General features: G+C 35.8%; 1 protein-coding gene across 3 annotated transcripts in view; it reads left to right on the plus strand.

Moving 5' to 3' along the window:
• Positions 1–27,074, plus strand: part of tmem108 (transmembrane protein 108) — a 106,037-nt gene that overhangs the window by 68,062 nt on the left and 10,901 nt on the right. For all 3 annotated transcript variants that reach the window (XM_067435109.1, XM_067435110.1, XM_067435111.1), the window contains exon 2: positions 2,011–2,094. In XM_067435109.1, coding sequence (XP_067291210.1) covers positions 2,055–2,094 — 40 coding nt within the window. In that variant the 5' untranslated portion in view covers positions 2,011–2,054. The remainder of the gene's footprint in view (positions 1–2,010; positions 2,095–27,074) is intronic.

Here is a 27,074-nt window from a genome sequence, read left to right on the forward strand (position 1 = left end):
AATATACTTTAAATTGTATACTGTTGTCTATAATGCAAAACTGATTTTTCAGCATCATTACTCCAGTCTTCAGTGTCACATGATCCTTAAGAAATCATTCTAATGTGCTGATTTATTATCAATGTTCAAAACAATTGTGATGCTCAATATTTTTATATAACCTGTGATACTTTTTCACAATTATTTGATGAATAAAAAACTTAAAAAAATAGAATTTATTTATTTAAAATAGAAATCTTTTGTAAAAATGTACACTACTATCCAAAAGTTTAGAGTGAGTATTTTTTGCTTTCTTTTTTTTTCTTTAAAAAAAAAAAAAAAGAAAAAAAGAAATGTATACTTTTATTCAGCAAGGATGTGTTAAATTGTTTAAAAAATGATAGTAAAGATTTATATTGTTAGAAGAGATTTATATTTTGAATAAAGGCTGTTCTTTTTAACTTTTTATTCATGTATCAGGTTCCAAAAAATATTAAGCAACACAACATTGATAATAACTGAGTATCAAATCAGCATATTAGAATGATTTCTGAAGAATCATCTGACACTAAAGACTAGAGTAATGATGCTGAAAATTCAGCCTTGCATCACTAGAAAGGGCAAACGTTTAACATAAAAATTTAATCCCCCCAAAAAACTAAAGAAACTAAATGAAAGTAAAGCAGCAGCACCTCACGGACGTCTGCTGTATATAAACATATTAAAACAAAACAATATATAAATAAAAACAATATAAATAAAGTCAAGGCCTGGTCCCTGTCTCATCTTGAACTGTTATCACACCTCCTTTTATCCTATGGGAGCTCCGTTCCCGCAGCTCTCAGCCTAACCCTGCTTGCCACAGATAGTTCACCCAAAAAGGAAAAATCTATCATCATTCATTCACCCTCAAGTTGGTTTGTCCATTGTCCATTGACTTCCAACTTTTATGTTTATTTATTTTATTTTTGTTATACTATGGAGCACATCAACTGTTCAGTTACCCATATTCTTTAAAAGTATATTATGTCCATTATAAGTACCCACAGGACAGTCAAAGCATGCTAAAGTTATACTTTTTTAAAAGGGTAAATATGGCACATGATCGATATTTTACCACAGAAAGGTGTCACAACTGTTTAATGAATTCAACCCTTTTGCTCTGATGTGTTTTGTTTACAAAAAATAGTTTTAGGAGACATTTTAGCCATCTTTCAAAGTCCTGTGAATCTATTTTAGCCTTGTATTAGGCAGAAGTATTCTATTAGAGCTGAGTTTTACTTAGCTGCACTTCTTGTAGCAAAAGCTATTTAGATGTGGTTTGGTTTCCACTTGAGAAAAGGCTTGCTTTTGTTCAATCCCTTTGAAAGACAGACAGCTCTTAATGAAAAGATTATGAAAAGGGATCAATGATGGTCAATGTGGTTGTGCTGGCAAGACTTTTAGATTAGCATGTGATTCAGACTTCCTCTCACCCAAGGGGGCACAATTCTCATTTCAGATACTTTATCGACTCAATGTCTTGTGCGGTGGGATGCGGTTCAGTCACAGTACCCCAAGGACAAGATGAGAGAGTGACAATTTTGACACCTTGACAATCACACACACACATATTCATAGATACTTATCTCTTGAGAGAAAATGTGTCTATGTCCATTTGCATTTAGCACTGTGACAGTGAAAGTCCTCATGTCAAATGCCTGAACACAGGGGAATAACTGGAATTTTAATGACAGGTCATATAAATTTAATCTTGTGTGATTTATTATTTTCAGAGCTAAACCATTTATGTATTAAGGCTAATAATGTGTTTTCACAAAACAATCTTTAGTCTTTTAATGGTTTTGACAAACAGATACATCATTGGTTGAGCTAATGTTGCTTTTTTGGGCTGGTTGCCTTGTTTAATAATTTCAACCCTAATTAAAGAGAGCAAAATTCATTATGCTCTTTAAGTTCATTAAAAGTTCAGAAATGCACTGGCTTGATAATCAGATTATGATTAATTCCCGTCTATCCTTTGTCCTGTAGAGAACCATGAGCACTGTGGAGGAGGAGCCGGACCACATGATACCATGAAGAGAAGCCTGCAGGTCCTGCCCCACCAGCTGCTGAGTAAGTCTCATGTTAATGAAGCCTTCTAATACTGATAAGCCATTTATAGTGTCTTGAAAAGCCTTATTCCTTCATAGTGGTTGATGAAGGACCCTAATATCCCAGCAACTCAGTGGAATCCTCATATGATACACATATAAATCTAGAATTATTTAGATTATTATTTTATTGACATTTTGTCAATAAAACATATACACAACTTGTGTATATATAAAAATAAGGTAAAAAAAAAATATATATATATATATATATATATATATATATATATATATATATATATATATATATATATATATATATAGGTGAGTGTGTGTGTGTATATATATATATATATATATATATATATATATATATATATATATATATATATATATATATATATATATATATATATATATATATATATATATATATATATATATACACACACACTCACCTAAAGGATTATTAGGAACATCATACTAATACTGTGTTTGACCCCCTTTCGCCTTCAGAACTGCCTTAATTCTACATGGCATTGATTCAACAAGGTGCTAAAAGCATTCTTTAGAAATGTTGGCCCATATTGATAGGATAGCATCTTGCAGTTGATGGAGATTTGTGGGATGCACATCCAGGGCACGAAGCTCCAGTTCCACCACATCCCAAAGACTCTCTATTGGGTTGAGATCTGGTGACTGAGGGCCATTTTAGTACAGTGAACTCATTGTCATGTTCAAGAAACCAATTTGAAATGATTCAAACTTTGTGACATGGTGCATTATCCTGCTGGAAGTAGCCATCAGAGGATGGACATGGTCAGAAACAATGCTCAGGTAGGCTGTGGCATTTAAACGATGCCCAGTTGGCACTAAGGGGCCTAAAATGTGCAAAGAAAACATCCCCCACACCATTACATCACCACCACCACCGGTGGGGTCTTCTTCTGCTGTTGTAGCCCATCTGCCTCAAGGTTGTGTGTGTTGAGGCTTAAAAAATGCTTTGCTGAATACCTTGGTTGTAACGACAGGGTATCCGCGGGGTCTTGAAAAGTCTTAAAAGGTGATAAATCAATTTTGGGAAAATTAAGACCCTTATAAAGTATTAAAAAGTCTTATGACGGCTTTATAAAGTCTTAAATTTATTGGAAAGTATTTTGTTCAAGCTTTGTCAAAAGACTTTGACTCCAAAAAGTATTTATGAATATATTTATTTTCATCCCCGTAAGTATTAAAAAACAATGGGGCGCTCAGTCTGAGATCAGCTCGGAGCGCGCGCGTCAGGGATGGAAATTAGCACCGCCACCAGCCAAATGCGGCTGATTTTGAGTTATGGCGGGTAAGCTGTTTCACCTCTTTGTAAACTTTGTTTAATGCATGCGAGTGCTGCCGTATGTTCGCATATGACCAGTCGTTTTCTCCGTCATCACTCGCGTGAAGACGCGCTGTGAGACTCGCGCGCTGAGAGAAGATTAGACGCTGTGCATCATCCGAGAGCGCGCGCTCGTCTCACAGCGCGGAAATATTGAGTTCTCTTTCAAGTCTTGCGCTTAAACGGACAAACTCACACAAGAAGTATGTCAACATGTCCATCTTGATGAGTATCCTAGCAGACATAGTCTGAATATGCCTTAAGAGGACTGTATAGTATGCACAGTCGAGAAAGACGAGCATATCCCTGGATCAGGTCTTAAAGGCGCAGTAGCCTTTACTGCTGCCTGAGTGATGTCCTTATATTTAGTTTGACATTAATCAATGCTCTTGATTGAATAGCTTTTGTAAGTTTAATAAGGATTAATCTTTCATTTAAACAGTTATATATGCAGTTATTTTACATTTGATTACTTAATTCAATTTCTGCACCTTTCTGCTGGCCAGTAGGCATGTGCATTATTATTTAATGAACATGAGTGAGGTCGAATTAAACATTTTAGTTTGAATTTTATTTTTTGGTTTTCAACTTTGGTTTCTTCTTTTTTGGTTTCAGCCAAGAATTTTGATTTCGGTGCTTCCCAATTCCTACTGACAATGTTCTGATCGGTATGTTGTCAACACGCTTCAAAGTTGCCAAAACGAATAGTTTCATTCTGGGGACTAAAAACCATAAAACTGGAAGCCATAAGACCACAAATCATAGTGAAAATGTCAGTATTTCATTGAGACTTGAGATGAAATAAACTGCTGAAGTATTGTAGAGCTTGTAGTATTAATTTTCACATGCAGTTACACATTGTCAGTTAAAAACAAAAAAGTGGCTGGTAAAAGCATTGAGTGGTAGAAAAAAGTTAATTTCCATCCCCGGCGAGCGCTGTCCATGGGTGACGTCATGTATTTTGCGAAATGCGCAGTTAGGTGATGTGTCGCCCTCCATACGTTGTAAAACAGATATGCAATATAAACAATACAAAATTGGCCTACGATAGAGATTTTAAGTCTACATTCGACTACAACTGTTTATTAAAGGTTTGTTGCCGATTAGAACTTGAAGTGCGATGAGGTCTTAAAATATTTTGAGAAGGTCTTTAAAAAGTCTTAAAAAGGTATTGAAATTAACTTCAGGATTCCTGCATTTACCCTGAACGAGTAGTTATTTCTGTCAAAGTTGCTTTTCTATCAGCTTGAATCAGTCAGCCCATTCTCTTCTGACCTCTAGCATCAACAAGGCATTTTCGCCCACAAGACGTTTTTCCCTTTTCACACCATTCTTTATAAACCCTAGTAATGGTTGAAAATCCCAGTAACTGAGCAGATTGTGAAATACTCAGACCGGCCCATCTGGCACCAACAACCATGCCACGCTCAAAATTGCTTAAAGCACCTTTCTTTCCCATGACAGTTTGACATTCTGACATTCAGTTTGGAGTTCAGGAGATTGTCTTGACCAGGACCACACCCCTAAATGCATTGAAGCAACTGCCATGTGATTGGTTGATTAGATTATGGCATTAATGATAAATTGTATAATGAGAAACAGTTTTTCCTAATAATCCTTTATAAAAAATTCCATAAAATTTTTTTTTTATGTAAAAAACATACTAACAATATAAGCACACCTCAGGAAACATAAAATAATTTTAAAAAAGTCCATGCCATGAGACATTTAAAGATGAAACGTGGCAGATTATGCTGAAGTTAATTGGAAATATTTATTTAATGTTACATTTATTGCACAAAATAATATTTTTGTATATCTATTTTTATATATTAAAAAATTGAAAATAATATATTTGTGCAATAAATGTAACATTTAATAAAATGTTCCAGTTCACTTCAGCATAATCTGCCACTTTTCATCTTTAAAGGAGATTATGTGGAAAGTGGGCGTGGTTTATTTAGGCGAGCTACAACTGCCAGTCCAGAGAGAAATGGAGAGTGTTATTGTATCGAGTTGTTGAGAGCGCAAGTTTATTTTGTTTGTTTTTTGTTTATTTTGTTTGTCCCTGTCACCCTGACCCTTATTCTATGAACTTTGCAACGTTCTTTCTCACAAAATGCTTTCACCACAACTAACAACAAACACGACATTGACATGAGTACTGTAAGAGCTTCTGTTGAGCATAACGGCGTCGTTCATTATAATGGAAGTTTGGACAATTGTGCACTGATTGACAGATCTGAACATTATAAAGACTGTTCTTTGATATCTCTCTGTTTAATAATTTAAATAACATATTTGTTTCATTCTACTAACATAAATGACGTGAAGTTGAACGTTATAGTCACTGGCTTGATTCACTGATTATGCTTAGGGCATCAAGATGGCCAGTGGCGAGACTGACAGTATTAAATGATTTAGAAAGAAAGTCTGTGTGAACTTGAATGATTAGCTACACATCAGAAATCACTGATCCTAGATCAGGCATTAATGAACACTGTTACTCACTGTTTGTGTTGGTGCTGTCAAATCCAAATGGTAAAGCCTGTGCTGCTGACATCGCGACTGATAAACTGAATCCATTCTCTACTAATTCTCTGTGCGGGCAAAGCAGAGGAAGGGGAGGCAAGATCAGCTCGTCTGGGCTCTCATTTTCTTAAAGGCAGAGTAAGACAGCCAGAACTTAGTTTACCCCGATTTACAATTGGTAATGTCAGAGATGCATGGAGGGGATTAAACATAATGATGGGTAGACAACAGAAAAAGGTACAATATGAAACTTACAAAATTTACAATTTACAAAACTGTTAGGATGTAGATCCTAACAGTTTTGTAAATAATTTGAATGCTTTTTATTCTCGATTTGATAATACTGCAGCGAATATTGTTACTGATATTCTCACAGGGTGGGTTGCACCAACAAGGATTAATCTTAAATCTAAATTAAATCTAGAAATGAATTCAGGGTTACCGCAGGGATGTGTATACTCCTCTGCTTTTTTCTGTTTACACTAATGAACTTCAGTGTAATGGGGATGATCTCACCCTGATCAAATATGCTGATGATTTGGTTTTAATATCTTGCCAAACAGACACGAACAGTGTGATCTATTTTGAGTTTATTGAAAGTCTTGTACAGTGGTTTGATAACAGTCATGTACAATTGAACATTGAGAAAACAAAGGAATTATGTTGTGGGATACAAAATAAGATCAGTACGGCTGGTACTTCATATGAACAACTTCATATAAAGGGGGCAAAGGTAGAGAGAGTCTCACAGTTTAAATATCTAGGTTAGCATAGAAATCTAGACGCACCCTAGAGGCAGCAAATCTAATCTGCTGCAAGTGTCGTCTAGCAACTCTCAATACATGTCTGAGCTGTAATAACCAAACTCTGGTCGGGCCAATCGCATCGTGTATAGAGTCGGTGGGCAGGGCTTAACATAATGACGGCAGAGTTGCGCTTGTGTGCTACTAGTAAACAGAATCTGGCGTACGGCGGTCTTTAGAATCAGCTTTGACTGCAACTCTGGAAGACTTGGAGTTAAGCTTTTCTCTGAGAAAAGAACAAAGAACGGCACTGAAGCCATTCCTAAAAAGGGAAGATGTGTTCTAAGTTTTGCCGACCGGATACGGTGAAAGTTTAATCGGTCAACTAGCTCTGCTTCACCTTCGTTGCTCTGGTTGTGCCTCTATCCTATTGCGTGCAGAGGGAGTTTGAAAGACAACCATTTATCCACAACCGAGTTTCCAGACCAAACATCATTTGTAGTTAATTCTGACCAATCCCATCCACTTCATGTTTGCTTTGACTCAGGTTGCATGTACTGCGGGCCAATAAGAACATATACAAAAAATTATTTGTTCCTATGGCGGTAACCAAATTCTTAATTAAGGTATTGAGATGTATTTATTCATATTGGTAGATGTTTTAGGCATGGTATTTGCCTGGTCTGTGTGTTTGTCTTTTTTACGGTGAATAATATGTTTTATGTATAGGATTGTCAGCGTCAAAGATGAATTTCTGTCCAGGAAACTGGACAGACAATAAAGTTTACCTAACCTACACCGATCAAATTTTTTAGCCACTTGGGGACAATATTCAGGCTAGGGCAACTCTTATTAATGTTGAAAAACCTCATAAAATAAATATTTCATGCCATGGGACCTTTAAAAAAAAGACCAAACTTTGGTCTGTGCTCCAAAGCATTCAAGATTTATTTGATTTAAGCTGGTAATTTCATTTTCAGGTCCATGCTCAAAAAGGGCATAAATAGATTATAACTACTGCATAAATGTAATTTAGTACAATAAGATCCCCTTAAAAAATACAAAACATTAATTAAAAAACATTATCGTGCTAAAATATATTACAATCATTTAATTGAAACATTTTTTGACAGACAATCGAACAGTAATGTTTACACATTTACAGATTTTGATGTAGAAATAGATACTGTTCTAAAGCCTGACATTTATTGTGGAAAAAATATATTTATTGTGAAACATGCTATAATGCATTTTCATTTAACTGAACAGAAGATTTTTAGGTTTACTTATAACATTACTTTTTTTTTTTTTCTCACAGCATGAGTATTTATACATTCAAATATACGGTGGTCTTTATAACTTCCACGGGTCTGTCAGCAGCAGCAGCAGCAGCAGCAGCAGCAGCAAAAAAAAGTCTTGCTAATTAAACCCATTATGACCCGTTTAAAAGCCTGATGTGGACACCAGTACACCATCATACTGATGTTGGTCTGTTATTTTGGCTCTCGAAACTTGCAGAATATTAGTATTGGTAACACGTGCTTGATATCAGTCTGGCTGAGATCCAACATGAAAGTGAGAAATGTATCAGGAACATGAGGTCGGGTAGAGAAGACTTTCTCCACTGTAGAACAACCTTAAAAAGAGATTTCATCACAGCAAATTTTGTTAGATGCCATGCCCAAAAAATCCAACATGAGTGTCAACAAAAACCTCTATAACAGTCAAAAAGTTTCAATGAAACATTATTTTCAGGCTCTGGTGTATTGTAGCCAGTCATTCAATGCGATCTCAATGGAGTTTGTCTAGGGAAAAAAATAGTTTTCATGGCTTGGAGAGATTCAGTTCATTTTTCTATTTGAATTCAGAGTGTTTTCCAATAATTAATTAATAAATAAATAAATCAATCAATCAATCAATCAATCAATCAATCAATCAATCAATCAATCAATCTGGGTGATGCTCGAACCACTCTTGCACCAGTGCTGAAAGGTGAAATTGGATATTGTCCCATACAACTACACAATTTCGCTCAAATTGCTCCTGATCACCCTGGAGAAAGTGGATTTCATTGAGAGAGTAAAAAAAAATGTAGGAGCCTTTCTGTGTTGTGCAACCCCAAGACAGCGTTGTGTGCCACAACAGCAGTGGATTGCAGCACTAGTTGTCCAGGGACATTGACTGTGGCATGATGTTTATATTGGGCTGAACTTTCTGTCCAGCTTCTCTCAAGTAAAGACCATAATTCATGCACTGCAAAAAAATATTCTTACTTAGTATTTTTGTCTTGTTTTTAGTCCAAACATCTAAAATTCTTAAAAGTATTTAATAGACAAGCAAAAGTAATTAAAAATAACTCAAAATTAAGAGAATTTTTGCTTAAAATAAGCTAAATAACCTGCCATTGGGGTAAGCAAATTAATCTCAAAACAAGTATGTTTTGCTTACCCCACTCGCAGATTATTTTGCTTGTTTTAAGCAAAAATTCTCTTAATTTTGAGTACATTTTTCCCAAAACAAGACAATAATTTTTACTTGTCTAGTAAATGTTTCTTAATCTAAGAATTTGTAGAAATTTGGACTTGAAAAAAGACAAAAATACTAAGTAAGAAAAGCACTTTTTGCAGTGTGACATTGTCAGTTAGGGTGGCTCTGATTTCATTTGAAACCTGTCTCTACCAATCCTTATACCTCTCCTCCCCCCTGCTACATTTTGCTCTCCCCTTCCCCTCTGTCCATATCTTCTTATATTTTATTCTCTTGTTCTTTCCACTAATGTCATTGCCTTCCACTCTACCATCTCTTTACTCTCTGCTCCTCTTCCTACATCCTCAGCTCTTCTTGCTTCTCCTACATCCTGAGCTCTTCTTACTCCATCTTCTCTTTCTTTACCAACTATTCCTGTCCCCTAATCTCTTTTTACCTCTTCCACTGTTCTCCTTCTCAATATTGCTCTTCCTTTATCCTCTCCAAAACCTCTCACACTTACACAATATATATATATATATATATATATATATATATATATATATATATATATATATATATATATATATATATATATATATATATATATATATATATATATATATATATATATATATTTTTTTTTTTTTTTTTTTTTTATAGATAGTTTTTGTAATTGAGATAGCTGTGTTAACAATTGGGATATTTTCCTTTCCTGTGTTGGGTGTATTACTAACTCATCAGACATCAATTTGGGGTTAATTGAAGACATAACAGAGTTTTGTTTGTTGTGTTTTGAAAATAGTACAAAAATGCTTGTGATCTTTGTGAAGACAAATGAAAAAGCTGCAAATGTTTTTCCTGATATATTAAAGATTTGGTTGGCTGTATGAACTGCTGTGATAACATTAGGGAATTTTGTGCAAAGTGTTTTGAGAAAAGTATGCTTTTGATTTGTAATTTGTGTGAAATGAAGGAGAATTTACTATCTGTTTAGAACAATTACAAAGTGTACAGATCACTGTGTTAAATGTTTTGAGAGCAGTTACCTGAGTTTGGAGAAATGTACCAAATCGATCGAGAAAAACTGTAATATAAATGACTCTTTTAAACTACCAGTTAGTGTAGTGGGTTTAATCATGATGCGGTTGAGCATGAGATTGCCGTTCGGGCACTCATTTCAGAATTATGTAAAATTTAGTTGCAATTTTGTATGATAAATGAAAGTTCAACTATTTTTGAAGTGGTTTTTTTATAAAGAACAATTTTTTTTTTGCATAACGCAGTGAAACAGCCCCTGCATGGTGTAAATAATCGAATCTTGAGCCATCAATATAAGCCAATTCAGCACCGCCGCCACGAACAGCATCTGCTAACGTCACACTTAAGAAGGTATACCTTATGCGACCTCCTAAGGTATAGTTCGGGGAACACGCCTAGAAATGGAATACCTTCAGTTAAAGGTGTACTATGCAACTTTCCGTCTACTGGAGGGCGCCTATTCAAAACAAATGCGTAGTTTGATGACACAAAGTTTGAGCGTAGCATCTTGGGACATGTGGGCTTCACCTCACAGCCGGTGGGAAATAGGACTTGTGCAGAAATCACTTTCATGCATGTGGTTATTAACGTTACTGTAGTGTGAAGCAGAGCAGGACCGAGTGTTGTGGAGCTGAGCACGGCTGCTGGAGCGATTGTTACACAAATACCCGCCTCGCGAACATCGGGGCTTTTATTATGACGGGACAGAACACAGTTGCCGGGCGCCTGCCCTGCAGTATTTCCGCTCTTCCGCTCATGATTATGAGGTAATGCAGCTCTGTTTATCATATTAGATACATTTAAGTGTGTTGAAAATGATATTATGACCTTACTCCATGCGTTAACTTGTTCAGACTGCTAAAAGAAAAAGGGCTCCTGCCAAATAAAACCCGAAACCGAGGGTAGCGCAGATATGACGCAATTGACAGGCGACTTCCTCAGATGGTATGCTGAAACGTCCCGGTCCTTAGTTAAAATAGCAATTTTCTCACAATTTACAAATAGTTGGAAACATTTGGGATATTGTAGGTACTCAACTGAACAAAATATATAACACTGGCCTAGTGGTTTTTAGATATTTTACTGCAAAAATACTACATAGTGCACCTTTAAGTTATACCTTTAGAGTCTTCGTAGCGCGCTAAGAGACAACATTATCGGGAAATGCAGCCCTGGTCAATTTGGCAGTAAAATACTTTGTTGAGTTCAAGCATTTAAAATTTTTGTTAACTTTATGAATTTTGTGCAAAAGCAACAATAAATGTGTTAATAGTATAGCCTACACAGACAGATGTTGTGCTAACTGCGTTAAGAGTTTAGGAAATGTGTTAAAAGTATTGAAACATTTGTCATAGCGATTGTTAAAAAACCGTAATAGGTTGATAATATTTTAAGTTTAAACATTTATTCTAATTTTGTTGTACTTTTATCTCAGCTACTACCCCAAAATATCATAATTAAATACAATTTGCTCTTGCTGCTCAGCTGCATTGAGGGCATGGTGATGGTAGTTCAAAGATCAGCCTTTGTGGGGTTTAATCGTGCAGTTTTAGCTACATTAACCCCTTATACACTTTAGTTAAACATGTTTGAAACTGGCAGTTTCTTACCAAAGCAACTCACTGCAGAAAATAAAAGGGCTTTGCCAAACCTGATAATTAGAAGGGGACGTCCATTTGCTTTTGGCCACAAAATGTGCTAGTTATAACGAGAACAGTTCATGAGTCATAGTTTGTGCTGAAACTAAATAGTACTGATAACTAGCGCAATCTTCTTTGTCTGTCAGTTTGTTTGTGTCTTCCATGTCTATCTGTTCATCTGCATACTCATCTAGAAATGGCACCATTTGTTTAAAGTAAGCTGAATTTAGCTTATGGCTTTCTCATGCGGTTATGACGTGATTGCTGTTCCCCCTGAAGTGCAGATGACATTGCGGGGCTATTTGAATAAAATGGCTATTGTCAAATCGGCTATTGTGACATCGTAAATAGGAATTAATGCTCCTTCAAAACTCTCAAAGTAACGTTTCTCTGCCTGGCCATTATTTTAATTGTTACAACTATTTTGAGCAGCAACAGCCCAGTGACATTACTTATGTGTTAAGAATTTCCTGTTTAAAATGTTTACTTCCTATGCAGCCAAAGTAATCTGTTAGTGCCCCTTTAAATGACAGGCTTGATGTATTCGGTAAACAAATTGTTTCCTTCGTTGCCCAAAGCACCTCGCTCGTCCACCCTCCTGATTGGATAAACATCCGAAAGTTCAGAGGCATTGCATAGGACCAATGCAACTTAAATCACAAACAGGAAGACATTATCAGTGGGTGTTATGGTTCCCGCCTTATCTATGAGCTCACATCTGCACCACCCTGCCCCTCCCTCAACACAGGAAGTGTCCAAAGCGGCCCACAATCCTCTGGGGTAACTATCCCTAGCTTTAAAGAGCGCCAACTCCCAAAGAGACACCACTGGAATTTATTGTTGGTTGGATTCATTGTTTTGGTTTTGTTCGCATTTATAGCTTAAAATAATCCTTTGTGTGACTGTCAGAGAGAGATTTTGTTTAGCACCTCATTCTGTTAGCATGTCAACAGCTAAAATTCGGGAGACAAAGGAGACGATGGCAGCTCCAAATCATTGATTTGTTTAGATCATTTTGTCTCTGGTATTCCAGTAAAAACTTTGTGTGGTCTGATCACAAGTGTTAAACTGGGAGAGATTGACATTTACTGTACATCTGTTATGCATCTCAAATGTGTCAAATGTGGTACAGCGTCAAGATCAGTAAATATCTGTTCATTTGGCATGGCTTGGTTCATTCAGGATGTAAAATGTCATGTGATGTTGTAACAAATTTTTATTGATGAATTGGCTTGATTCAATATACACAGTGGTATTTTTGAATTCATAATATTTTGGTTAAAAAAAACTGACACACGCACACACACATACTTTTTTTCCTCTCAAGGATGTTCAAGGATAAATTAATTTGGATAAATAATAAATGTATCACATTTATTATTATAAAAGTTGTACTTTTTTGTATTATTAAATTTTTACATTTATTTGATTAAAAAAAACATACTATTATGAAATATTATTCAAATGTAAAATAGCTGTTTTATATTTTAAAATGTCATTTATTCCAGGGTGTGATGCAAAGCTGAATTTTCTCCATTCTCATTACTCCAGTCTTCAAGTTTTAAATATAAATCCTTTGTAACATTAATGTTTTTACTGTTACTTTTGATTAATTAAAATAAACATCTGAGTCCATTGTAAAGGGATAGTTCACCCAAAAATAAAAACTAACCCATGATTTACTCACCCTCAAGCCATCCTAGGTGTGTATGACATTCTCCTTTCAGGCAAATATAAATATAAAACTGGAGTTATATATAAAAAAAAAAAACAGTTCTGGCTAATCCAAGCTTTATAATAGCAGTAGTTGTTGTCCATAAAAATTGCATCTGTCCATCAAATAACAAACTCCACACAGCTCCCGGGGGGTTAATAAAGGCCTTCTGAAGCGAATCGATGCATTTTTGTAAGAAAAATATCCATATTTAAAACTTTATAAAGTAAAGTTCCAGCCGATCGCCTTCCATGGAAAAGTATTGAAAGTGTCTTCTCGGAGTTCAAGATGCGTATGTGACATCTGACGAATGTACCTGGTAGCATAAGCCTTTTGAACTGCAGAGGCCGTTTCAACACTTTTTCCATAAATTGAATATGGAATACTTTATAAAGTTTTAAATATGGATATTTTTTCTTACACAGATGCATCAATTCGCTTCAGAAGGCCTTTATTACCGCCCCAGTGACAGCACTGTACCTTTTTTTTTCTGAGAATGCTTTAACAGTATATTTTAAAACTATTTTGTTGTACACTATGTATTTATGGTGCAGAGAAAAGAGTATACTCTTCCCCGATACAGATGTTAACACCAGGTGAAAACTTGAATGTCTCAGAAGGTTTCTGCATCTTATGCTGTATAACTTGTTAGAGTTTTGTCTCAAGGTTAAAGGCATAACCTGCTTCAGAATGCTAATTTCAGCTGGTTTCCCAGCCCAATTAATGTGACAGAGATTAAACACCATTTATAGAAGAGCGAGGGGTCATGGGAGGATATAAAGGTTCATTACCAAAAGAACAGTGTTTACATCTGTTCTTTTGGGAAACTGCCAGACTTGCCTGTTATTAAGTGTCTCTGCAAAGCACTGTGCTAATCAATGCTTTGGCTAAACACCCAGAATAGGCCTTTCCCTGCACCTTACTTTTGCATTTTCTGCCTGACTCAGTGCCTAGTTTATCACCGTGAACCAGTGTTTAGGATGTGGTTCTCGCTACAGGGAAGCTTGTTCAATTTTCCACTGGGTGCTCATCATGTAGAGTGGACATGTCACTGCTTCGCTGCATGTGTGCACCTGCATTAATGCTGATGTCTGCTATTGTGTCCTAGCCTATTTTCGGATGTTTCTTAGATTGGAATGGTCCTTCTGTGCAGTAGGGAACTGGAACTCATTTAAAGCTTCTGCCACACATGCAGATTTCTCTTATTCTCTGTACCATAGAGCATTACAATTTGGCTGCGGAAGACACTGCAAATGATGAGATGGGCAAAGCCAGCATGCAAAGAGTGTTTCAGTAGAATTGATTACCTTTGCAAGCCTGGATGCCAGCCGAACTCAGCGCCGCCCAAAACATTTGAGCTCGGGCAGTTCGGTCTGGATTTGATCCATAGAGGGGTAATTATGCCCAAACAGAAACTGTTCGGACCATAACTAGTTTTTTTTTTTTTTTCAAAAAAATAAAATAAAATAAACTGTTCGGACCAATGATATTGTCAGGGTGGGCTTTAGACGATGACGGACCGATAATAAACTGTAACGTAATCATGCACGTCATCAAAGGGGCTTGGATTATATTTGTTCAAATCCAAAATTAAGAGCTTGTTCGTATGCATTCACACTATTTCTCTCTGTCTCTCATAAGTTATGATCGTGTTGGTGAGTAACTGTGTATCCTTAAATTCTTTTTTACAACACCTGCAAAGATTGTTTATTCCAGCGCGTGTGCAGACAGGGGTTGCCAAGTTTTTACCAAAAAAACGCCATCTACTAGCCCAAAACAATAGCTTCTCGTGGGGATTCTCCTGAAAAAATGGTGTTTGGGGGGTAAAATGTGTGTTATTTTGGCAAGGTTGCCTGCTAAAATTAGTATTCCTGGGTCTGAATATCACATAATTGAGATCGCTTCAACCCGCAGACATGGAAAACCGCAGACATGGAAAACAACCCGTGCGGGAAAAAAGCAGACTTGGCAACACAGTGCAGTTGAGTTCTATTGACATTTTGACAACTATGCGTCGCTTCATTGCTCATATTGGTTGTAGGTCTGTCCAATTGATGTCTTTCCTGATTCGGTTGAAACATGCCCCATAATCATAGTCCAATGGAGCAGTTTCAGACTCATATTCTGACTAGAATTGAGTATGACCACGTCAGGCCTTTGCCATTCTGATGGACATCCACAAATTTGTACTCAACCAAAAGATATTTCCTGATTTGATTGACTTTTGGAAGCTCTGTTGAGAGCAACTTTTATACACAAATACATACAAATATAATATTTAATAACACATTTTGGTTACACTTTATTTCAATGGTCTAATTAGACACTCTACTAAAGTTAAAGTAACTTTACATGCAGCTACATGTCAACTAACTCTCATTAGAGTATTGTTAGTGTTAAGTGTTTAGGTTCGGGTTAGTAGAACAAGTTGACATGTAAAGTTACTTATAGTCAGTAGAATTTCTGTTGGGTGAGCATCAAAACAAAGTGTTAACAGATATTAATCAGACAGCCTAGATATTAAGCTGCAAAGTTACTTAATGTCTAAAGTGGACCATAGAAATAAAGTGTTACCTATATTTTAAAGATAATATAATATAATTAATATGTAATATAACAATGTAATGTAATAATATATGATTTGCAGATTTAGATTTTGGAGTATACTAGAACATGTTTTCATGATTCATCATCATTATTAGTATTGTTTTATATCATTACAGATCCTCTCTCCCCAGTTTGGCTCGAAAGCACCCTTTAGTTCATGTTTTGATGAAGCCCCTCCTTTCAAAATTTGAAATGTACTGTGATTGGTTAGCTGGCTCAGTGCATTGTGATGGGCACCGCTTTGTGCATATTCGGGAAATGTCACGCCCGATTCAGAACCGGACATAGACATTTGTATAGAATTTAGATACAAGCTGGGCTTGAACTCGGGTCTCTGGTGTGGTGAGTAGAGAGATCTACCCCTTAGCCACAGAGGTGGTGGTGTTGGACCCAAACGAAACACTCCAGGCAAAACTTCAGGCAAGGGAGATTTATATTTTTTTTAAAAAAGGTATTTAGCAATTCACAAAAAAATTCCAACAAAAGTACTTCTCAGAATGAGGTAAGATCAAAAAATATATATATTGCAAAAATAACAGGAGAAAGTAAAACTCCACGAGGGGAGAAAACAGAGCCAGAGAATACAAATAACTAAGAAAACCTTACTTGAGACAGCTTAGAAGGACTGGGGATGACGCATAGCCAGGACTCACAAAAACTGAGTGAGGAACAAGTGAAAAAAACACAGCTAAATACTCTAGGGAAAACAAGGCAGAGGTGGCCTGGATAAGGCTAACAAGGAACAAGGATAAGGCTGACAAGGAAGAACTAAGGCGCGGGTGGGGGGTGGGTGGGGGGGGGGGGGTGTTGGGGGCACAGGGGACCTCTAGAGGCCCGGAGACACACAACAGGAGGCAGGAAGCTGACACATATTTGTCAAAAAATTATGGTAAAACAAACAGTAATCGATCACAAAATCATGGATACTTTTCCTAAGGGGCAGTGAACATCCTTACAAAAGCAACACTATATAAACACTGAAATGTTAGCTAGCAGGCTAACGGAGGCAAAGCTTTCTCCTTGTTTATATCATAGCAACTACATAAAACTTAATTTGGAAATGTTAATAAAAAAATGCAGCAACAAATAAAAAGACACTTGCAAGTTTTGATCCATAAACAACAGAATGTCCCAACAAAATGGGAACTGCTCCATTTCCGGAGAAGCTTTTGTGCATAGCCTGCATTGTACAAACGTTGGGGTTCAGGAACAGTGATAAAAATAAATTTGAACCGATCTAATTTCGTCTGCCTTAGGGCAAATTTTTCTGGGGTGGAAAAAACAGTGACAACACTCTTCATATTCTCTAGCGCAGCTTAACCAGTAACATTTAAATAATCACAAGATATGAAAAAGAAAAAACATTGTAGTCCAAACGAGTCATTAGTTGTAGTTTTTGAAAAGTGGATTCTGTTAAATAAAAGTAAGTTACGATGCCATAGCATCTATGCTCCATGTGTGCATATGTCCAGCCAACACTGTTCAGTGTCAGACTGCAGAAGCCACCTTGGCTCGTTGTCTCCGGAGGTGAGGTTTGTGTGTAATATTGAATGATGGATGGGAAGATAAGCTGTAAACCCATACAATCTGTCAAGGCCATTTGAGATCTCAGCATCTGCAGCTCTAATGTGAGAGACTTGCAGACAGTTCAAGGATCACGGGATTGTTCTTTTTTATGCAATTTATTAATGGCATAGCAATGGAATGTCACAGGCTATCATTTCAAAGACTTTTAATTTAGAATGTTTACTGCATAAATTACAGTTCAACCATCAATTTCTCAATGAGCCTATGAATAGAGTTTGGCTTCATCATCAATCAAAATGTAATTTAAGAGTGATAATCCGTAATATAAACCCCTCCACACACAATGAATATGCATATATGTTCAGTAAATAATGGCATTAATTATAGTTTCATTGACTTTTATGGTACTATTATAGTACTCTTTTTGTTGTATGAGAAAAAGCAGCATGTACATTTTTCAAAATTTCTCCTGGAGCAACAACATGACAGATGAACATTCTTCTTTATTTTTTAAAGACAGTTCCAAAATATAAAAGACCTGAAACAAAAAAACTGTGTACTTCTATGTCAGACTCCAGCACCCATCCATCTGTGAACGTTGTATTTTAAATCAGCAGATGGCAGCGCGTGTAATTTTGTAATGAAAGTCATTTTTTAGCACCGAAACAGAGGAAGCAATTATTGCAAGGTTAATCATTCCATGTGCAAGCTCTAGCTTGTCAAACTAATTTATCTGCTGAACAATAACAAAGAACTTTTGCATATGCCTTTCCATTAAAATCTACGTTTTTCTATGGGTTCTCAACCTTTTTGTGCAGTCCTAGTGTCTTGTCACTCTCTTCAGATTCATACCTCTCCTCTCTTTAGAGCACCATTCACTCCATTACATAAAAGATGTTCATTAAAATGTTCAGTTTTTTGCTGGACTTTCGATATTGTGGTTTGCAATTTGCTTTCATTGCAAACACCTATCCTGTTCTGTGTGAAGGAGGAGGTCAGACCTTTCTGTCTGGTTAGACATTTACTCCATCAGCGGAGAGCGCTTTGGCTAATTACACCTCTCTGACCATGACATTGCATGTACATGCACATAAGCTGAATGGGACACTGATTAATACACACACACACACACACACACACACACACAGAGAGAGAGAGAGACAGACACACCTATGAATGTGTATTTCCTCAACTATGTGCATAATTCAATTAGACTGTTTCTGCATTTTACATAAATTGACCAAATTACATTGTGATTTTAGATAATCGGTTACCAGTTAAAATGTTTGATTTTGTTAATATTTTTTTTTCTAGAAAGACAAACATAAATAGTTATGAAGCCAAAATATTAGATGTCACAAATGTATGTTTAGAGAGTAATGCACTGTTATGTAGAGGGGGTCAAGATGACAAATTTCACCTGAGATTTGGAGCCAAATTTTAAGGGGGTAAAATTTACTTTAAAGGTCCCGTTCTTCGCGTGTTTTCGAAGCTTTGATTATGTTTACAGTGTGCAATATAACATGAGTTCATGTTTCGCGTGTAAAAAAAAACAGTATTTTTCACACAATTTACTTATCTGTATACCGGTGTTTCCTCTGTCCTAAAAACGGCCTGATGATTTCCTTGTTCTATGAAGTCCCTCCTTCAAAAATACGTAACGAGTTCTGATTAGGCCAGCGCTTCCCGCGCTGTGATTGGACAGCAGCTTAGCACGTTGCCCGGAAAGGTCCCGCCTCTTATCATAACGGGTAGATACGATACGCAAAAATATTGCAAAAATGTCTATATTGCCTTAGCAATTTGAGTCAGAATCAGACCCGGAGAATATCGAAGAGGATCGATTACAACCTGCTCAGGAAAGACTTTTGCTGGATGTTTCAGAATGGTAAGCTGTCTATTCAGTAGTTTAAACTGATCATTACAAACACCAACAATCGAATTACTTCACTTTTATATGCTAAGTTTTTCGGATTAGTTTCAATTACCATCTAACGTTAGTTAACAAAGCTAAACAGCGTTGCACTTTGTGTCATGAGTTACATAAACTGTTAAACGGATTTATAATTTTACAGGTATTATTTATGCTCTAACAGCAACATTACACACTAACTAAAGTTTGAAAGATGGAATCGCAAAGAATGGGACCTTTAAAAAGATAGCAACATCATTATTTATTTGTACACAGAGATTGTTAGATCTATTAGTAAAATCTACTGACTTTAGCTATCTTTGTTGCATTATGCCAACGTTAACCGTTGAAAAATGGGGGAAAGCAGTTCTTGGGTTTATTGGCTCAAGTTTGAATTCCTGTGACTCAAGGAAGATATCTTAATATCCTTTTAGATTCTGATTCTTAAGTTTTCTTTTGGTATCTCCATTTTAAAGGTCCTCAATGGTTCAGTCCCAGAGATACAGAGATCTTAATGTGGCTCCGTAAATAAATTGGTAGTTCAGTGGTCGAAAACCAAAAGTGGATCAATTTGGGTACAGCTGATAGATTTCATATTTAAAGAGGAACATCTGATGAACAAATAATGTTGAAAATAGAATGTAATTTGTTTATTTCGATCACTTCAGTTGCATAGAAAATACCTGTCGGAGTGCCATAAGTATTGTTTCAATATTTTCATATTTTAAGATGTAAAGTCTGAGACAAAGATAAAATGATATATACTGTATGTATATATATATATATATATATATATATATATATATATATGTTGTTGTTTTGAACTTTATATTCATTAAAGAATTTTGGGAAACATTTTCCACACACACACACAAAAAAAAATATTTTTAATATATAATTAATATAATTTTTACATTTAAGAAATGTTTTTTGAGGACCAAATCAGCATTTTACTATGATACCTGCAAGATAATGTGACACTGAAAACTGGAGTAATGATGCTGAAAATGTAGCTCTGCCATCACAAAATAAATAACATTTTAAAATATATTAAAATAGAAATGAGTTATTTTGCATGTAATAATGCAAAAGAAAAAGCCTCCTAATCATCTCCATATACTGATCGGCTTCAGTCAGTCTCCTCCACTAATCAGCTGGTGTGTGTTGCCATTCTGGCGCAATATGGCTGCCGGCGCATCATCCAGGTGGATGCTGCACATTGGTGGTGTTCTAAGTTATTATTATTAATATTATTAATATTATTGTTTTTAATGTATTTTAAAAAACCTAAAAAATGTCACCAACCTCAAACAGTGTATAAAAGCATTTTTAAAAAGTAACAAAAATAAATTTATATATGTACACAGACATTTCCACAAAAAAAAAAAAAAAAAAAAAAAAAATGAATATCTCTAATATAAGTTAATATCTGTTATTTTTAATAAAAATCAAGCTCTTGGGCATTTGAAGTGCATGTAGTTGATTTAACACCCACATGCCCCTTATGGTCCAGTGCTCATCTTGCAAAGTATCCAGTGTGTGTTTTCACCCAGTGCTGTGATGTATTATGTGCTGTCCTCCTCTGCCTCCCCCTCACTATTACACTGTGAGTCAGAGGAGTGTAACAGTGTGTATGTGTGTGTGTGAGAGCATAAATGTCACTAGAGTGAGTCATTCATTGATAGATAGGAGATAACCTTGGTAATGCCACTGTTAGTAAAAAAGTAAAAAATAAAAATAAAAAAACAGTAATATGACAGATACTCTCTCTTTCCTTCTTTCTAATTTCCATTCATTCACACGTACAACCACAGGCATATTGTACGTCACTCGTGGATTAACGCGATTTGTGAAATTGGACATGTTCCTGGATCACCCTTTGTTGTTTTTTGTGATAAACATTTCGATTAAACAATCATAGGATCAATGATTACCAAGTAGGTTTTATAAGAGGTTTTATATACATCTCCTTAATATTATACAAACCTTTTAAACAACGTGAGAATGAAGGGTTGGTGCTATCTCTTTGTGCAGAGAAAGCATTTGACCGCATTGAATGGTCATATTTATTTTTTGTTTTGGAGAGAATCTGCTTTAGTGATTTTTATCAGATGGGATAGAGATTTGTTTGGCCACAAAATGTGTTAGTTCTATAACGAGAACAGTTCATGGAGCAGTTTGTCCGTTTAGGGCTACCGTATAAACATGGCAGCACAAAATGGTGACTTCACTGTAAGGGGACCCACGGTTTATGTAGATAGAAATGGCTCATTCTAAGGTAATAAAAAATAAAAACAGGTCTTTATATACCACTGAAAACATAGTTATATATATATATATATTTTTTTTTTTTTTTTCAGGAAGCCCTGTATTAATAATCTAGGAAATTATTTGTTAACTATTTTGCAGAAGGGTTTTCCCAATCATGTGCCTTAAGTGAGTACGTAATGGTTTTGAACGTGTAATGTAACTTTTTTTACCCTTTAAGTGGCTTGTGTCTTACTTATGTCGTGTGTGAACACACACACAAAAAACAGCACGAGTCAATCTGACTGGATGCTGTTACACTACTTCTGGGAGTCTGCTCAAGTTTGGGGTTTTTCAAAGATTGCCTTAGTAGTACCAAATAGTTTGTTGAGGAACTTAAGTGCAGAAATAAATAAATAAATATCTATATATATATATCTATATATATATATATATATATATATATATATATATATATATATATATATATATATATATATATATATATATATATATATATATATATATATATATAATTAGGTCTGTAAAAGTATCTGTTCTTTTACTACTGTATAGTAATAACCACAGTAGTAATCTCAGTAATACTACTGGACAGAAATTCTACATAATTCCAAAAGTGTCTGTACACCGTATATGTATACTATTCCATGTGGCAGAAATAGTCAACTTAGCATGTTAGTATGCTTGTATTTTGTCTGAAATGATGTAATCTCTGAGTTTGTTGGCTTTTGATTTTCTTAATTGCTTTGATATGACACATAATTTTTGATTGATCATTCAAATACCGTATTAGCTGAACACAAACCAGTGGGAACAGACAAGCCACCAAAACACCAAAATAAAACGTCAAAACTACTGAGTAATCACAGCTTTTTCAGACTTGAAAGCCATTTCCAAACTTTTAACATTTTTGAAATGATAAATTATAAAACATGACTCTGCTTATAGGACAGCGGCGTGTTTACATTGGACCGGGATCTCATGCTCAGATGATTTCAGTGGCGGTGTGAACCTTTAGATCCACGGCTTGTTAAACGCCCTGGGAGTCTGTTGAGAATGTGTGCAGAGTGGAGCGAGCTTTTAGAGCTTGTGTCTGATCTAAACGCGCCACTTTGTTGTGAAATAAGCAATGATTCATGTTTTATTTACAGGATGATGGTTTATTAATGCTGCGTTGGATTGGAATTGCTGGATGGGAGATGTAATAACTTTTGATTCCAAAAAAACATGGACATGGCAAATACCTTCAAAGCTTATGTACTGTGGTAGTGAACTTTGAAATCAGCATGGTCATATTGTCATCATAGCATGTCATGTAGGTTTCTAGCATGGGCATGCTCGTGTTTGATATGGTAATTATGAATTAGCATTGGGTCTTGAAAGAAACACTGTTTAACTCTCTCACAGCTTATTCAACATGGGTGGCTGTTGACTGGTAGGAAACTCCTAATTCACTAAACATTTAAACAATCAACTTGCTGTCTTTTTGACCAATGAAACGTAATCGTAGAACAGATGTTTGTTCCAATTGGTAAACCTGTTGCCTGTTACATTCGGCAAACTGCTGAATGTAACTAATAAAGTAACTTGTAATCTTACTTAGTTACTTTTAAAATCGAGTAATCTGTAATGTAACTAAGCAACTTTTTAAAGGAGTAATCAGTAATCAGATTACTTTTTCAAATAACTGTGGCAACACTGTAGCCTGGATGCCAGCCGAACCTAGCCCCGCCCACAACATTTTTAGGTTGGGCAATTCAGTCTGGCATCGCTCCATAGAGGAGTAATTATCACCGAACAGAAACTGTTCGGACCAATGAAATCATCAGGGCGGGCTTTAGACGATGACGGACAGATGATAAACAGTAACGTAATCATGCACGTCATCACAGGGGCTTGAATTATATTTACTCGAATCCTAAACGGAGAGCTTGTTTGTATATGTATTCACCTTCACAATTTCTCTTAAAAATGATGATCATGTTGGGTAAGTACTCTGTGTATCAATAAATTCTTTTCTTTTTTTTCAACACCGGCTAAGATCGTTTATTCCAGCGTGTGTGCAGACAGGGTTGCCAAGTTTTACAACAAAATCCGCCAACTACTAGCCCTAAACAATAGCTTCTTGGGGGGTTCTCCGGTAAAAAAATGGTGTTTGGGGGGGTAAAATGTGTGGTATTTTGGCAAGATTGCCTGCTAAAATTCGCACTCATGGGTATATATCACATAATAGTCGCTTCAACCCTTGGACATATAAAACAACCGCGGAAAAAAAATGCGGACTAGGCAACACAGCAGTTGAGCTCTGTCTGTTGACGTTTGACAATGCGTCGCTTCATTGCTCTGATTGGTTGTAGGTCTATCTAATTGATGTCTTTCCTGGTTCGGTTGAAACACGCCTTATAATCACAGCCCAATGGAGCAGTTTCAGACTCATATTCTGACTAGAATTGAGTATGACCACGTCAGGCTTGCAAAACTGTTGACGAGCGCTGTTAGACCGCTACTAAAGACCAGCATAAAATGTCTGCCATCCTAAAAAGAAAGCAGCATTAAGAAAAATGGGCTCCTTCCTTGAAATCTGCTCTTCCCAAACTGTCAGTTAATGTTTATCCTAAGTTGCCTGGTAATAGGCATGGTATTAATTTAAAATTTGCATAGCTTACTATATAATGTGTATGAAAACGAATTAGTGGATAATAAAACCAACATAATATCTTACACTTCGTTAACAGATCATTAATTAATTATATAATTATATTTTTAATAATAATAGCATATTAAGTGAATAATTGAACATCATTAATTCGTTTTATTTATAACTGAAATATTTGGACATTTAACACTTAATTTAACACATAATTACATTGAGGATGATTGCGAATAGGTTAAGTGCCAATGTAAAAACTAAGCTATCAGGCTAATAGCATATCCATAAACTATGCTAGTACATAAACTAATACTAACTAATACAGACATAAATGTTCATTATAACATATTTGATATGTTATAACATATTATATTTTTATTATATAGTCCCACTGTTTATTTAAAATATCTTATATATTGTTTTTAAATAATTTATGTTCATTTATTAGTTTTATTAACTTGTAAAAAATGGTTCCTCAGAACACACGGATACTCCTGAATGGTCATCAGTGGAGAAAGATTCTTTTTTTTCACCCAGTAGGTGTTAGTACCTTTCAACAGAGCCTAACTAGGCAATGCTAACCATATAGCATGTCACATATCAGAGCCGTTGTAATGACAAATTGGGTCCCCCCTCCTGAAATCAGGGCTGCATTTCCCGATAACGCTGTCTCTTAGCGCGCTACGAAGACTCTAAAGGTATAACTTAACTGAAGGTATACCATTTCTAGGTGTGTTCCCCGAACTATACCTTAGGAGGTTGCTTAAGGTATACCTTCTTAAGTGTGACGTAAGCGCTGTTCGTGGCGGCGGTGCTGAATTGGCTTCTATCAATGGCTCAAGAATCGATTATTTACTCTATGCAGGGGCTGTTTCACTGTGTTATGCGAAAAATTATGTTCTTTATAAAAGAAACACTTCAGAAATAGTTGAACTTTCATTTATCATACAAAATTGCACCTAAATTTTACATAATTCTGAAATGAGTGCACGAACCAGGAATCTCATGCTCAACCACCATTTGAGCCATTCTCATGAGCATCACGCGTCATTTAAATTATTACAATATATTTTCCATAGTGTCTTGATTTAATCCACAACCAGGGATGATTGACCATGCAGCAGCTGCATCACATTATTGTGTAAATAACTAATTTATATTATTAGATGGCCTACTCAATAAAAACGCAACACGCAAAACATATAATCAGCTGCTACTATATGGCGTAGAAAAAATAAAGAAGAGAAGAGCCGCCAGCAGCTGATTTTAGTAGCTGAGCTCCGTCCAGTTTGTCTCGAAAAAGTTGATCCAACAAGATCTAAAAGCTGCTGAATTTGCTGTCGTGGTAGGCGAAATTTATTTTTAATAGCAGCTTCTGACATGGTAGCCAGGGACTAAAGTTTTCACATATGAAATAGTGCACATACACTAAATGGCTCCGCGGACAGCGCCGTCTTTGATTTAGCACAATTATATTCGCTGCCTCGCTGCCAAAGTTTGACTAAACTCCCCTCCACAATCATTCCCTTTAAATAGGCTCCTAAGCCTTTCCTGTCTAATGGTTTGCCAGCTGATGTACCTTTGGATAATATCATTAAAAAGCTAACAACCATTAGTGTTTGTAATGAAATTTTATGACAAAGAAATTTATGAAATTTCGTATAACAATTTTAATCCTTGCATAAAAAAAAAAAAAAAAAAAAACTATTCAACTAGCCTAATTGAACACTGGGTGTATATTACAACTTCGGAATTATATTCGGATAGACTGACATATAAAGAAGCTTTTTTTCACAGTGGTGGCCACTAGTGGAATTAACTTTTAATAGTGATAAGGTATAGCTAAGAGTGGTCCAGACCAACCTTACGAAAGTATGACTTAAAGAAGGTATTCTTAACTAAGTTCGTTTCGGGAAACACATATTAACGTTAAGGGATACCTTAAGGTATAACTTAAGAATGACGTAGAGTTAAGAAGGTTTCGGGAAATGCAGCCCAGGTCTCTTTTAGAACCCCAAGCGATCCCATTGGTTCAAATTGCTCTTAATAAGTCTCTTTGATTACAATTCCCACAAAATATGCATGCCAATGAGCAACTAGTTAGTAGTTAGAATTGGACCCTAAACTTTATGATAGTCAGTAGTGAAGGATTTGGGACTGTTTGTTTTTGTGGTGCAATCAGTGGTGTCATGTCATTTTGACTCCGTTGTTAATCAGAGTGATTAGCTTTGGTCTGACTATCAGACAAAAGCAGAGGCTTAGAAGGGTTCTGTGTGTATACCATGAAACGCATTTCTCATAAAGACTGTCACATTTTGAACAACTGGTGACACAACAATGGCAATCACTCAGTAGCTGGGATTGAACTCAGACTCAGATGTCTTCTTGATATAGTTTGTGATGTTGTTCTCTCATCTTTCACTGCCTTCCATCTTCTAAGAACTGAATCTTGGTTTCTATAGCAACTAAAATGGCAAGCAGATGAAACAATGACTTCACTCTGATCATCTGGTCATATAAAATATATGTT

The sequence above is a fragment of the Pseudorasbora parva genome, chromosome 24, assembly GCF_024679245.1.
Source record: "Pseudorasbora parva isolate DD20220531a chromosome 24, ASM2467924v1, whole genome shotgun sequence".
Classification (NCBI taxonomy): Eukaryota; Metazoa; Chordata; class Actinopteri; order Cypriniformes; family Gobionidae; genus Pseudorasbora; species Pseudorasbora parva.